General features: G+C 34.4%; 1 protein-coding gene across 10 annotated transcripts in view; it reads right to left on the reverse strand.

The window, feature by feature from the left end:
- The window catches only part of HEATR5A (HEAT repeat containing 5A), a 120881-nt gene that overhangs the window by 81272 nt on the left and 24642 nt on the right, over window positions 1–14967 (reverse strand). For 9 of the 10 annotated variants that reach the window (XM_047861038.1, XM_047861040.1, XM_047861035.1 and 6 more), the window contains exons 7-13: window positions 11679–11839; window positions 10290–10545; window positions 9519–9674; window positions 7716–7966; window positions 5446–5557; window positions 1394–1546; window positions 307–406 (exon numbers count right to left, since the gene is read on the reverse strand). In XM_047861038.1, the coding sequence (XP_047716994.1) occupies window positions 307–406; window positions 1394–1546; window positions 5446–5557; window positions 7716–7966; window positions 9519–9674; window positions 10290–10545; window positions 11679–11839 (1189 nt within the window). The remainder of the gene's footprint in view (window positions 1–306; window positions 407–1393; window positions 1547–5445; window positions 5558–7715; window positions 7967–9518; window positions 9675–10289; window positions 10546–11678; window positions 11840–14967) is intronic. The other variant, XM_047861034.1, reaches the window with a different exon arrangement.

A 14967-nucleotide genomic window follows, 5' to 3' on the forward strand; every position in this document is an offset into this window, starting at 1 on the left:
ATAAAATGCATACCTGAAAAGGTTAACAGGCTTAATATTTAATTTCTTGGTTAAATCTTACTGTTTGGAAGATACAATATCCACCAAGTAACTTTCCTTCCCTTTTAATATGTATTTTTCTTTCAAGATCCTAGCCTAAAAAAAAAAAATCACGTAACTAAATGTTTGCCTTCCACTGCAAAAGGAAAATCATTCACCAACCATACAAACTTGGCCTTATTAATGTACTAAACAGCTATTAACACAATCCCACAGTAACTGACTGCTATTAAAAATTTTTATCATATCTAAATAGCAGATCCTTACTGAGTTAGCAAATCCACAGCACAAGGAAGTGGTGGAAGAAGACGCTGAATTACTTCCCCAGTAAGGAGATCACCACAGTGGGAAACAAAACTCTTGACAGCTGAAAAACAGAACAGATTTTTATTTGGCAGAGTGTAATGAACCATGAAAAAAAGCATTCCAGTATGGTACAGTATTCTGAATTTTTATTAGAGGAATAAAGAAATGTGCTAAAAACAAAAAATTCTTGAAACTCTAGTACAAAGAGGAAGCTAGGGTCTTTTACCTCTAATCAAGCTGGAAAAAAAAACAAAAAACAAAAAAACCCAAAAGACAAAAAACAAAAAACAAACAAACAAAACAGTTCCTAGAATCACTGAAGGAGACCAAAAACCAAGTTAACAAAATGCTGCTTTCCTGGGGTTTACTCAGCTTCTGAGCTAAATTAGCTTAGAACCTCAAGTTTGCCAGTTCTACACTAATTATGCAAAACTATGATGACATTTGAGTCAACAGTGCTGGGTTCTAATAGGTGTTACCTGAAACACAAGTTTTCAGAAGGAGTTACTTCATATGTAGAATAAAATAAATATTTTAAAGTTAGACTGAGTTTCAAGATGAATTTCAAAACGGTCTTCATTTTTTAAGGGTAAAAATGCCATGAATAAACAAACAAAACCAAAATCAATGTTTCCATGTCTTTCCAGAAATACTTTCTTCCTTAGTTCAAATATTCATGGTAGATGCTATTTTTAAATGGTTCATATACTATGGGAGGGTACAACTTTCATATACAAAAAACTAAATGGAAACTGTACTTAATTAAATCCAATCCTAGTATTTCTAAAAAGAGGAATGAATGCCTACTAAAGACAAAGCAATCTTGACAGTTCTCAGTTGGATTGCATCTAAGAAAACATGCATTATCCTAAGGATCAGAGCTCTAACTTTGGTTTATCGTACATTTGTTATAATCACTAACTAATTATATACAATTACAAAAATATCCTAAGTAGATATTTCCACCATTAAAGATATAAACACATGAAAAGTTAAAGAATGGGAAAAAGCCAAAGGAAAGCGAGAAAGCAAACCAAACTTGACCTACCACAGAGCGCACCAGCTCGTCCTTCCAAGGTTACCTGCCATGTAAATGAATCTCCTCGGTTCTTTTCTGTTTCTAGATCTTTAGGAGACAATGGAAAGACACACTTCCACAACAGCAGAACTCGAGCAAGGTGATGACTGACAACTGCAGGACCTGTAATTTATTTAACTTGTCACTTATAAAAAAACCCAAAGCGTTAATCTTTAAATTCAATTAATAAGCAGGAACTTCTCTCTTCAAATAAACGTATTTTAATCCACTACTGCAATTTGCCCCTTTTCTTAACTTCTGTTTCCAATAAATGTGCTACTTCTGAAAGAACTGCTATCTAAAGTACTGTGGATTACAGAGAGAAGAAACAAGGAACAGTAGAGTATGGGCTCTATGGTCAGCTCTTTTACTAGTGCTGTGACCTGTAGATTTGGTTTTTTAACTATGAAATGAAGGTAGCACTACCTACATTACTTGTCTCCAAGGGTTTGTCAGATCTAAATGACAGCGCACACTTCACAGTACTTTGAAGAACTGTACTGTATCGTGTAAATCCAAGGTACTACTGTTTGGGTAACAAGTAACAGTGTATACTGAGAGTAATGCTAATTTTTGAAAGCAACTTGTTCCAGGCCAAAAATCAGGTGATATATCTGATAGGACTTAAAAAAAAAAAAAAAAAAAAAAAAAAAACTTCAGGTCAGTAACATTTATGAAATGAGAGATCACAAATAAACTCAGTCATGAAAGGCAACGTACAATGATATCATCTTACTTGATAGCGTCAAATTAAGAAAAAAGAAAAACTAGTTAGTACAAAAAAACAAACTCACAGCTTTTCTCCCAAAGTTATTTTCTTTAAAATTACAAGTTATCTTAAAGTATCTTATAAGTATTCTTTTTTTATTATTCCCATGTTGTGCACTGTATGTTTTTCCTCTGTAGTAAGGCAAAATAACCTAGAACTAGTAACAATGGCCTCTAGAAAACCACCAGGTTAATATCCTGGTCCATCCAACTTACTAGCTGTGTAAACTTGGGTAAGTTAACCTTTTTGTGCCTCAATTTCCTCATCTATAAATGGAGTAATAATTGCATTTATTTCACTGGACCCTTTCCGAGGCTTATATGAGCTTATATATCAAATAGTGTTTCACTCATGATAACCATTTATATGATGTTTGACATTAAGCAATTATCATTCAAAATTTGCATATGAAGAGATGAGCTAAAGGCAAAATGACAGGGCAACTGCAAGCCAATCTTTTTTTATGCTTTTGATTTATAGTAGATTAAAATAGAATTAATTTCTTCATTTTTTTTCTGACCTTTTTGGGAAGAAGCCATATGCTAACTTCTACAGCGTAATTCAAAACAAGCATAATTCTTTACTCTTTGCTCATTGCTTTCTTTGATGAAGTAGTACTAAAAAAAACCCCAAGCATTGTAATAAAAAAGGAAATCAGAATAAGGCCATTAAGAGTAAGTTAACCATAAGGTTTGTGTTTGTGAATACATGTATATGCACACACACACATTCTACATATACTAGGCTGTGAGAAAAGAGGAAATTCTGAAGGGAAAATTTAGTCAGATACAAAAAAAAAAAAGTGTAGCGTCACTGAAAATACCCACAGTTGACAAGTTTCATATATTTGTCATTACATCCTTAAGATATCTCACTAATTCAGTAGTGAACAGTGCCTCTTTCCTACAATGTCATTTCAGAGACATATATGAATTAACTTAATAAAAATGAGTACATAGTAATTACAAAGAGAATACATAAACAAGAGTAAGTTTATTCACACCAAGAATAATGTACCTAGCAAAAACTACACACTTTATCATTCACAGATCTATAAGCCATGTAGATGTCTACAGGTGAATCCAAGTTATTTCAGGTGGTATCAGATAAAGTGGGAAGTGTAACAAAAAAAGTTTTAAAAATGCTGTAGTTTACATCTGAGGAACCGATTTGAATGTGGTCTATTTGAGTTTATATTAGTTCAGAATAGTGAATATATTTACAGTGATGGAAACTGTTAATGGTAAAGGAAATGCTGAAAATGTAAAAAAGGTGTTAAAACTTCAAGGCAAAAATTAATGAAGCACTCAGATGGTCTACATACCATTTCCCACAAAAAAGAATGAACACTCCTTGGAAAATGACTGGTTGCAAGCCTGGAGCAGAAAATGTAATGTAAAAGCTAGGACATCTTGTTATGCCAAAAGTAAACATGTTATCAAAGAATACCAGGTTCATGTCAAAAGGATACATGAACCAGCTTGAAGGGGCTTTCACTGACAATTTGAGGATCAAAAGGAATATGACTGCAATGGACTGAAACACATATATAAAAATCTATGAGTTCATAATGATACTTAAGAGTAAAAACCTCACTGACACCCTTGACAGCTGCTAGGTTATTAGCAATATATTCTAAAAATTGATAATAAAGGTAAATAATAATACATAAAACAAGAGATTAAAGCCCAAGAAAACACAGTAATTAACAATATCAATTTAAAATTTTAATCCTTTTTTGTATGTTGACTATGATTATGCAGTAAAATATGATATACTAATAATCTCTTTAAAAGAGAAGGGATTTCTTGTAGTCGTCTTCCAATGGAATTACTTTGTTCTGAAAAGTTTTGTTCATTGAAATATTGCACTTATTAAGTAGTTTATTTTCTCCTTTAATTAACCAAAATCATCAGTATGGCAGGCAAGAAACACCCAGTAAAAAGCAAATAAAAGTTTGACCACATTATCCCCATCACATGGTGAAATGATGACCTATGCCAGGGGCCTAATTTTCTGTAATGGGTTAGACAGTAAACATTTTTGGCTTTGCAAACCATATAGTCTCTGGCAATAACTTAATTCAGCTACTGTAGTGCTTAAAGGCCACAGACAGTATATACGATAATGGTTGCACTCTAATAAAACTTTATGTACACTGAAAACTGACTTTCATGTAATTCTCATGATCACAAAATATTTTTTTTAACCATTAAAAATGTAAAAACTCTTCTTAGCTCGCAGGCTGTATAAAACACAGGGCAAGTCAAATTTGGCCCATAGGCTGAACCCTGATACAGTCCAATAAATCACTTTAATCATCAAGAACATTATTTAAAATGGTTCTTCAATTATGATTGCTTATTTTAATTTAATTTAATTTAATTTAAATTAAATTAAAGTAAAATTTTTGGGGGGAGTATTCCTTTTTTTTTTTTAAAGTTTATTCATTTATTTTGAGAGACAGAAAAAGAGAGAAAGAATCCCAAACAAGCTCCATGCTGAGAGCTTAGAGCCTGACACATGGCTCAAACTCATGAATCCATGAGATGATGACCAGACCTGAAACCAAGAGTCAGATACAACCAACTGAGCTATCCAGGTACTCTAATTTAAGCTCCTTTTAGATCATATTACTTCAGAGATGTCAAAATGATTTATTGGTTAAATCCAGCCAGTTTTATATCTTGGCAACAAATGATATTATAAAAGAGAGATTTAAAATGCAACTTTAATAAAGTAATAAAATTGATTTTCAAAGTTATAGGATGCAAATACAAAAGTCATGACCATAAAATACTTGCTGATTTTTAATAAATATAATGAACCCTATCCCCTTCAATTATCTTATTAGTGTTACCAATTCTCAAAACAATTACAGAATTGGATTTACAGGCTATGGTATGGTCTCTTGCCAACCCTTACATTGTGGAAATTTTTTTCCCCTGAAGATGGATGTGAATGATTTTTGGAAAAGTCAGAGTCATTCAGAGTTAAGCCTGAACTGACTTATCCTAACAAGGCTCATAAATTGGTCTTGAAGAGAATTTCAAATAAGGAGATCTGAAAACATTTTGAGGAATGGAATAAATATATGGCTTCCTAAGGTGACTGCCAGAAGAAAAATGTTTGTGTAGATACTTAAATTCTGGCATATATTAAAAATTAGTCTTCTCAAATCATACAATACTTCACATTCAGAAAACACAGAGTACTTCATAATTATGTAAACCTTCCACAAGACTGTCATTACCTAATGTCATCAGAGCAGCAATCAACAACCATCCAGCCTGTGTGCGCTGGGCTGAAAGACGACTGTTTTGAGCAGCTGAACACAGCAAATCCTCTGCTAATGTCATAATAATCTATTTACATGGAGAAGAACAAGGGGAAAAAAAAGCATATCAATTTATAGCTTAATGACAAATGACAGCAACTAACAATCTCTTGAAAAATTAACCCTTACATGACAAATGAAAGTGAAAAAGTACTGTCAATCATGTAGACTATACCACAGGACAACATTATAGAGAAAACTACAAAAACTGTTACGTTTTAAGGTTAAATACTGGCATATTAGGTTGTATACAGCAACCCTATAATTCTTTGTAGAGCACATATGATGACATTGTATAACTGTTCAAGTTAAGGTATATAGAATTTGAGTTAATTTTAGTTTTAAGCAATTACCTTAAATCTGTAATTACCAGAAAAAGTTTCATCATAGGCATCTGTCTTTTTAAAAATTTGCATACTATTTTGATATCTGAGTGGCTGAAAATCTTTCCAGAGGCAATATACTACAGAGGTTAAAAGTACTCAAAATAGTCTCGCATTGAAGTGAGTTTCACAGTAGAGTGGGATTCATAAAAATGTTTTATTTTAAAAGTCTATGAAATTGGCAGTATTGTAAAACAAAGGAGGAAAACCCAGATATTTCATATTTATGGATAATGCATACTTTTATACTACAAAGGCCAATGTTGAGGCATCTATTATCTGAGAAAACATCTCTGTTACCAAACACCACTAGAAAAGCAGCAAGTATTATGAGCTGGCATATAAATTTTATAAACAGGAAGGCTAGTATATTTTAAAACTAACCAAAAGAATAAAAATATAAATAAAGCAAACCAATCAACTTACTACTAACTTAGGACTACTTGCAGCCTATATAACCAATGGGTAACACTCAATAAGAACAAGAATGAACCAATCCTTTCTGCCTAAACTAGTAAAATCTGAGGATATTAAATTTAATTAAATACATGCAATGGCAATTCTTTGCTTAGTAAGATACATATGTTAGTTTCAAATATAACTAAAATAGTAAAAGAATGAATTTAAATCAATATCACCTCCCAAAGTTGTCAATCACCATACTCAAATGGTACTGGCAATCCTCAAAATAGTTTTAGAACCTCTGAAGTAATGGTATGTTCTTTTGTAAAGCCTAAACGGCAAATACAATACTAATAATGACATAAGAGTGACAGTGAGAAAGCAAGGAACAATGGTGATTTATTTCTAAAAAAATACTTATATATGTGTAAGGCCTAGATTAAAAAGGCTTTCACTGTCAAACAACATTCTCTGATAACTTATAATTCCTAGTTATTCAAACCACTGTTACTATTTTTTATTTTGATGCACACATTATCCCATCTTTGGTCAGCAGGAGGCCCTTAAGTTACCTTCTGTATTCTATTAAAATGAACACAGTAGTCTTTGATGACTTCCTTGTTCTCTGGCATGACAAGATATTTGAGGTTTATATTGTGCATTTCCTACCCCGGATCTGGAACAAGCCGTTCCTTCATGTAGCCCTGATTCCTTTTTACTAAAATGGGTTTTGAGCCATAATCTGAGCACTGGGGGTTTTCCTTGCTACCAGGTTGTCAATGCTTTTAGGTCCTGTCACTGGACAGAGTGAGGATTTAAGTATTTTTGAAAAGAAAAAAATTATCAGGGAACAGAAATATTTTCCATTCAAATTTAACATAGGGGGCTTTTACTTCCTTGATTTTACAGCTGCAACTCTCTTTTTTTAAATATGGAAAATCTTGATTCCTAAGAACATTAACTATTTTCAAAATACTACTAATTTTAAAATACTATTACCAATAGTACTATAACCCACAAAATTACTTTAGAAAGTTTAAGATTTGTCCTTTACAATGTGATTTTATTTTATTATATTTTTTACATGCAATTTTAAATGCACTTCTATGGCAGAGCTAAATATATAGCAAAACAAAGCCTTCAGGAACAAATTCTGTTACTAAAGGAAGATATTTCCAATAAAAAGCACAGAAAGCACTCCTGTTTAAGAGTGGGTAAAATATTTTTTACTATCCCTTCATTTTTCACAGCAATTATTTGATAATATTTAAAAATTAAGTAAGTTAGCTGACTGGTCAGAAATTTGTCCTACATGGCTTTGACTGGGTGATACACAAGACGATGATGTTTTTAGCAAAAACTGGCAACGTCATTATCATATGTGGAGAATGAAACCATTACCTTGCCCTTTCCATGAGGAATTCCTAAAGGACAATGTTTCACTGCTCCCAACAAAGCTGCCACAGCGAAACTAAAGCCAGTCACTGCTTCAGGTGAAGACTTAAGTACAGTAAGCCGTTCCAGGCAACGGTCTAAAAGAGGTGTTAGGTAAGAAGGTAATGCCACAGCAATGCAGTGTAAACACCAAGCTGCCGCTAGTCGAACAGAAATGCTAGGATGCACAATAACTGAAATGACACTGTCAAGAATGCCTGGAAGGACAGGAAAAAAAGACTTAGCTCTACAGATAAACTCACTTAGCCAAAAAAAAGTCAAAAGAATAAGCAGCCACATGGATATAAAATATATTATCTTTATCAAAAGTCAAACCAGAATAGAAAAAAGACCATAGTTATAATTTTTATTTGTAAGAATTACTTCTACTAATATGTCTCATGAAAAGTGGTTTAAATTAAAACACAAAAGAAAAATTTTATTTCCTAAATAAGCCAATGTTCTGCTTTTTGATCTTGAGATCACTATTCATTTGGTACTTGGAATAAAAATTATCAATAAATAACAAAAACACCTTGAAAAGAAATGTCACATTATGCTCCATCCTCCTCTTTTTAAAAAATCTCTTTTGGCACATTTATCTACATAATTAGTACACTTCCTATATGCCATATCACTCTTACCTGAGAATAAAATGTTAAATAAAACAGGCTTTGCTAGGTCCTCAGTAGTCTACTAACCAATTATGAAGACAGTGGAGTACCACTACGAGTTAAGAAAAAAAGTCTGTATTTGCTGTAATTCAACATACAACTTCACTGAAACATGTAACAATTCACGTTGACTACTACTTCAATAATATGGGATAAGAGCTTACAAACTAAACATAATGTAAACTTCAGTCAGCAGGAAAAACATATCACAGTCAAAGGACAAAAGCCATCCAAAGTGAGTTTTAAAAATGATTAAATAAAAGACCACATATTCTTATGATTTCATTTATATGAAATGTCCAGAATAGGCAAATCCATAGAGATAGGAAGTAGATTAGTGATTATCAGGGTCTGGGGGGAAAGGAAATGGGGAGGGACTGCTAATGGGTATAGGACTTCTTAGTGTGATGAAAACATTCAGAAATTAGTGGTGGTAGTTATACAACTCTGTGAATATACCAAAACCACTGAATTGGATACTTCAAAAGGGTGAACTTTTTGGTATGTGAATTATCTCTCAAAGTGATTAATTTTCTTAAAAAAATTTTTTTTGGCGTTTTTATTCATTTTTGAGAGACAGAACACTAGTGGGGTTGAGGGCAGAAAGAGAGGGAGACACAGAATCTGAAGCAGGCTCCAGGCTCTGAGCTGTCAGCACAGAGCCCAATGCGGGGCTCAAACTTATGAACCACAAGATCATGACATGAGCTGAAGTCGGACGCTTAACCGACTGAGCCACCCAGGTGTCCCTCAAAGTGATTAGTTTTCCAAGAGAGTAAGAAAATGGAGACTGCTTGAAAGGAACTTTGAGGAAGTGAATTACTTGTATCATACAAGTTTTCACTGTAGATGAAAGACAAGAATTGAGGTTTGCTTCTTTTTTCCATGTTATCTTAAATATCTCCAAAAAGGGAAACTAAGGGGGTGACTTAGAGAAAAACCTTTAATTATAAAAGAAAAAGCTGAAGTATATACTTATTTTTTTTAATTTTGATTATATACACTTCATATATAGGGAGACTCTCTTCCCTGGAAAAAAGTTGTCTAGAGTAAAAGTAAACACAAGGTACACAGATGAGTCACAAACAACATGTACCTGAACTTGAATCTTGCAGCAAAGGTGCAGCTGTGGTGCCAAGACTGTATGTGAGATTTCCAAGTTCTTGTAGAGCACACACCAGCATATGCTGGCTGGCTGTTACATCTGTGGAGCCAAGCCGGGTCTCCACATTACTGTCACTCATCACAGCATCTGACAGAAGCAGAAGAACTAACTATGCATCAATGTTTCATTAAAATATATTGTAGGGGGTGGGTGTTAGGAGCATAAAATATAAAGGTAAAAATTAATACTTCCACTCTTCATATATGAAACCGTTAAGGCAGTTAACTGAAATACTAAAATGGGGACATGCATTAATTGAGAAAGAAATGAACCAATATAACCAATTTAGTTCAAGCAACCTGACCATCAGCCCTTAATTACTCTTACAGCAAGTCGCACTGAAAGGGAGAATTCATGGAAAACTAAAAAATATTCTAATTTTATTGGTATACGAGATAAACAGAGTGGACTTAAAATAGTACAGGAACTGACATGGATTGTTTCAAAACACTTTTATCAACTTCTAGGGGAAGACTATGAATTCTGAGGAACTATTATCACCAGCCTTTAAGACTTAACATATATATGACAGGTCTTACCAAGTGAGATAATTTATGTCTCATCTATGTATTAACAACTTTGCCCTAAAACAAATGACCTCTATTACAAAAGTGTTTTTTGTATTAATGTAGCCAGTCTAGCTTTTCTGAAAGGACAATTCCTTTAGAGCTGTTGAAACAGAATGTTGTAGTAGATCCATACCCATAACTTTCTTTAACTTCCAGATAGCCTGGCAAATATCCTTGGCAGCAGCAATTTGAGCTTTTTCTCCAAGAAGGCCTCCTATAGTAGCTCGGAGGATAAATGAAACACAACGGCGACCGCAGACAGCGTCAGTCTGAGTTTGGGTGGCTTTAGGGTGCGACTGTGACACAAGACTTAGAATATGGGAAAGAAAGGCAGCAAAATTTTTCTCTAGCCATGTTCCTCCTAGTGTTGAAACAAATACCACATAAGCCTAAAAAAGAAAAGAGTTTTATCTTCAAAATGAAATAATTTCAATTCTGTATTAACATTTTCTCTTCTACTAAACATACATGTTATTGTTTCTTTTTACTCTTTCCACATTTTTTGTTTGTTTATTAAGCCAAATATGAAGTACACAGTCTTTCAACTGGTATTTCATTTATGCTGCATTTAATTTGGTCAGACTGTGCAAAGTTGCAGGATAGTGAGCAGAGCCAGCCAATACGCAGGATGTGCCTCTGGCTACTCTGAACAAATTCAAGCTCTTTAAGATTCTGAACAAGAAAAGCCAAATCAAACATGAACACATTGTAAGAATTAAATATATTCCAACACCCTAACTCTAAGGGAATTTAGGTCCAGAAATGTGAAAGGATCACTGCTCTTTACTTGCATGAATGTTAATGGCTGGTCTTACTCCAGAGATACAAAGACAGTAGATTTCTTATGTAATCTGTTCTTTTAGAAATACTCAGTTTACAATTATACTGGGATACCTTACATTCTCAAAAACTCTAACATCTGTATACAGTATAAAACAATGAGAACATATGTGAATTAACAACATTCACTTTGAACCTTAAGGGCATTTAGAAAACAAGATAATTCAGAGACCTCTGTGTTGTTTTATTCTAAGATACTTTTCCTAGGTTTAACTTAGATTATATGCTATGATTTTTACTTAGGAGTTGAAACCACATAAAATGGAAATACAATATTACCCATACTGAGTGATACATACCTAACGTGTACCTTATATCTGAAATGTAAAAGCACACAAAAGCACAATGGAAAACATGTTAAACTACAAGACACATGAAAGCATAAGGCCTAGAAACAAACAAATGTTGTTTGTATTTCAAAGGAAATAAAAATTTCTATTAGGAACTAAAGACACATTGTGAGTAATAGCCTATTTCATTGGCTTTTAGGTAACTATGGTTCTCTTACTTTTAATGTAGCTTTTAAAGAGTGTTGTAGCCTTACCATGTCTATTTTATAAATATGAGAGCATAAGTGATGACCCTGCACAGTATCATTTATGCCTGGAATATGCAGATACTAATATCCTTATTAGAGAGGCCAGTGAGCATTACACGTAGATAACTGATATGTGACTCTAACCTGAGTAACTCCAACTCGAACATCCCTACTGACTGAACTGGTTCCTTTCAGCATATCTCCACTGGCTCGAAGAAATCCTGAACTCCCACGGAGAAACCCTGTTCCTAGTAATTCCAGAACTTCCTCCAGAGATACTCTGCGCATGCTTTGACGTGAGGCTGCTATAACAAAGAACAAAACATGTGATTCGTACTTTACAGACTAAAATTTTAATGCATGACCCTGATTTGTATGATCTTGGTTAACATGTTAACTGTAACAAAAATAAACTAAAAATCCAAACAAAATGCAGAACTGACAGGACATTACATGCGTTAACACACAAAGTTATACAAGGGTTCAGAGGTCAAATCATAACAGATTCTGAAGTATCATGTCAATGACATCTTAAACACTAAGCCACTTTGAGATTATGCCCTACTACCCTCTTTTCCACAAAGAAGTTAAAAGGCTAACCATCCTCTATAATAAAAAACATAAACTCCCTTCATTTTCCAAAAATTCTTTTGAAATATTACATGCTAAATGTTACATGTTAACCAACATGTCCTATTTTTTAAAAATTTTCAACTGCAGGCACAACTTTTTTATCCTCAGTCTGTAGAGAAATCAAAGCTAAATATTACTAATTTGCTCAGTTGGCCCTTAGGCTATAATAATTAAGAGATTAATTAAGGCAGAATATTTACTTTCAAGTTTGTCTGCAGTTTGACATAGGTGAATTTCTACCTGTGAATATCTAGGGAATAAGAGGTCCCAGAAAAAAAAAAAAAGAAAAAAAGAACCCATTTTCTCCCTTTCATTCTTCTGAATAGCGATGGTCATGAGCTCTGACACCATTATTGGCTCAAGTCATACACAGTGGGGAAATAAACTTCCATTAATCAAAGTTATGAACAAAAAATCTACTCCTTAGGCTAAGGAGGAAGTAACTATCTGAAACAAATGAAAATCTATATTGGCATTTGGGAGAAAAACATTAGTGAACAGTATAAAATCCGTGTCCTCATGGATCATAAATCCTAGGAAGGAAAGAATAATGAACATAATAAATGACCAAATATATAGTATACTGGGCAGTAATTAAAGCCATGCAAAAAAATAGAGCAGCTCAGGAACACTGGGGGGAAGTGTTTGTGTTTTGGTTTTTGTTTGTTTTATTTATTTTGAGAAAGAGGAGAGAGAGAGAGAGAGAGAGAACGAACATGTGGGAGAGGGAGAGAAAGAATCCCAAGCTGGCTCTGCACTGTCAGCAAAAAGCCCAATGTGGGACTTGAACAAACATGAGATCACAACCTGAGCCAAAATCAAGAGTCGGTCACTTAAATGACTGAGCCACCCAGGTGCCCCAAATGCTTGTGAGTTTTAAATAGGGTAGTCAAGGGATCTGGCTGGCTCAGTCGGTTAGGCGTCCGACTTCAGCTCAGGTCACGATCTCACAGTCTGTGAGTTCAAGCCCTGCCTCGGGCTCTGTGCTGACAGCACAGAGCCTGGAGCCTGCTTCAGATTCTGTGTCTCCCTCTCTGCCCCTCCCCTGCTCATGCTCTGTCTCAAAAATAAATAAAAACATTTAAAAAATTTTTTTAAGATAAATAGGGTAGTCAAGGTAGGATTCATTGGAAAGGTGACATCTAAACATTGTTTGAGGACAGTGAGGGAATCAGGTATGCAGATATATGGAGAAAAAGTGTTCTAGGCAGAGCAAATAGGTAGGGCAAAAAGGCCTTTCAGAAGGATATGATGCCCAATGGGTTCAAGTAGAGTTATATGAACAGAGCAGTGGAGGAATCTAGTATGAGACATGGCAGAGTATAAGGATGGGGAGAGAGAAGACATTGAACCTTGTAGATCATTATTATAAGGATGTGAGTGAAGTGAGTGGGTCTAATGATGGACCTCAAGCAGAGCAGTGATATAATCTGTCACTTTGCTTCTGTGCTGAGACAAGAAAACCCACTAGAAGCAACTCAGTAATGCAAGCAAGAGACGATGGTGGCTTAGATCAAAGTGGTTGCAGAAGAGTGAAGTTGGATATACATACATATGTATTTTTAAGTTTTTATTTCAAAAGTTTTCAAAAGTACGTTATAAAAAAAAGCTGCAAGAATTGTAAGATAAATTCCCATGTCCCCTTCACCTAGAGTTACCATATTTTCCTTATCACTTTGTCATTCTTGAAGAAAACATTTATAGAACAGCACTCAATCTGAGTTTGTCTAGTATTTCCTCAGAATTTTTGGCAGGAGAACCATGTTAAGTAATGCCATAATCCTTTTCAATGTATAACATTAAAATGCACTGTTAGTCTGTCCCTACATTGGTGTTATGATCTTTGAACACATGAATGAGGTTTGTCTGCCAGGTCTGTCCACTGTAAAATATCAACTTTCCTTTTGTAATTACTATGCAACCTGTGTGGTGATCCTTTAAGACAGTTTAAATATGCTATAACCCATCAAACTTTCATCCAACTATGTACAGAGGACTCCTACCTGCATAAATTATTACTATAATGACTGCAAAAGGTCATTATCTAACAATCATTCCTTCAATATTTATTAGTTAGCATTTACTGTAGAAAAGAACTTTCTCTTTTATTCTCAGTAGGCACTCATAGATTTCTTTTTTATTTAATAGGTTATAATAAATTTCTGTCATTATTAATTTTGCTTAACAGTCCTGGATGTCACCAGTGGGTCTGTCTTCAAGGAGCTGGCCAGTGGAAGCACCTTATTTTTCTGGCACAACAATAAGTTCCAAGCTCATCTTCAGGTAATTCCTGCGTCAGCCTCATCATTAGCCAATCCTAAAGGTGTCTCAATTCTGGGTACATTTGAAGATTGTCTGGTAGAAAAGCTTTTGAGTGTGAGAGATAAGGGTCAAGGGTGACTTTCCAAATTTTTATTTGAACATCTGGAAGGAAGGATAGAATTGGCGTCAACTGAGATTAGCAAGCCTGTAAGTAGAACAGGTATGTATATTTTCTAGGGGAGGTGAGATCAGGCATTCCCTTTAGGGCAAGTTCACTTGAAACATCAAATAAACTTCCAAAGAGATGTCAAAGGGGCAGCTAGATATGAGAGTTGGGTGCCCAGGCTAAAGATACAAATCCAAGAATCCCTGAAAGATAGTATTTAAGCCACGAAACTGGGTAAAATCACCAAGAGGATGCACATACATACGCTGCAGAAGACCAAGTACTAGGTAAGGGGCTTCTTCTGTAAAAAGATAAGGAATCATCAAAGACGGAACAGGAATTTCTAGTGGGGAAGAAGGAAAACCAAGAGAG

Source organism: Prionailurus viverrinus, chromosome B3, assembly GCF_022837055.1.
Source record: "Prionailurus viverrinus isolate Anna chromosome B3, UM_Priviv_1.0, whole genome shotgun sequence".
Classification (NCBI taxonomy): domain Eukaryota; kingdom Metazoa; phylum Chordata; class Mammalia; order Carnivora; family Felidae; genus Prionailurus; species Prionailurus viverrinus.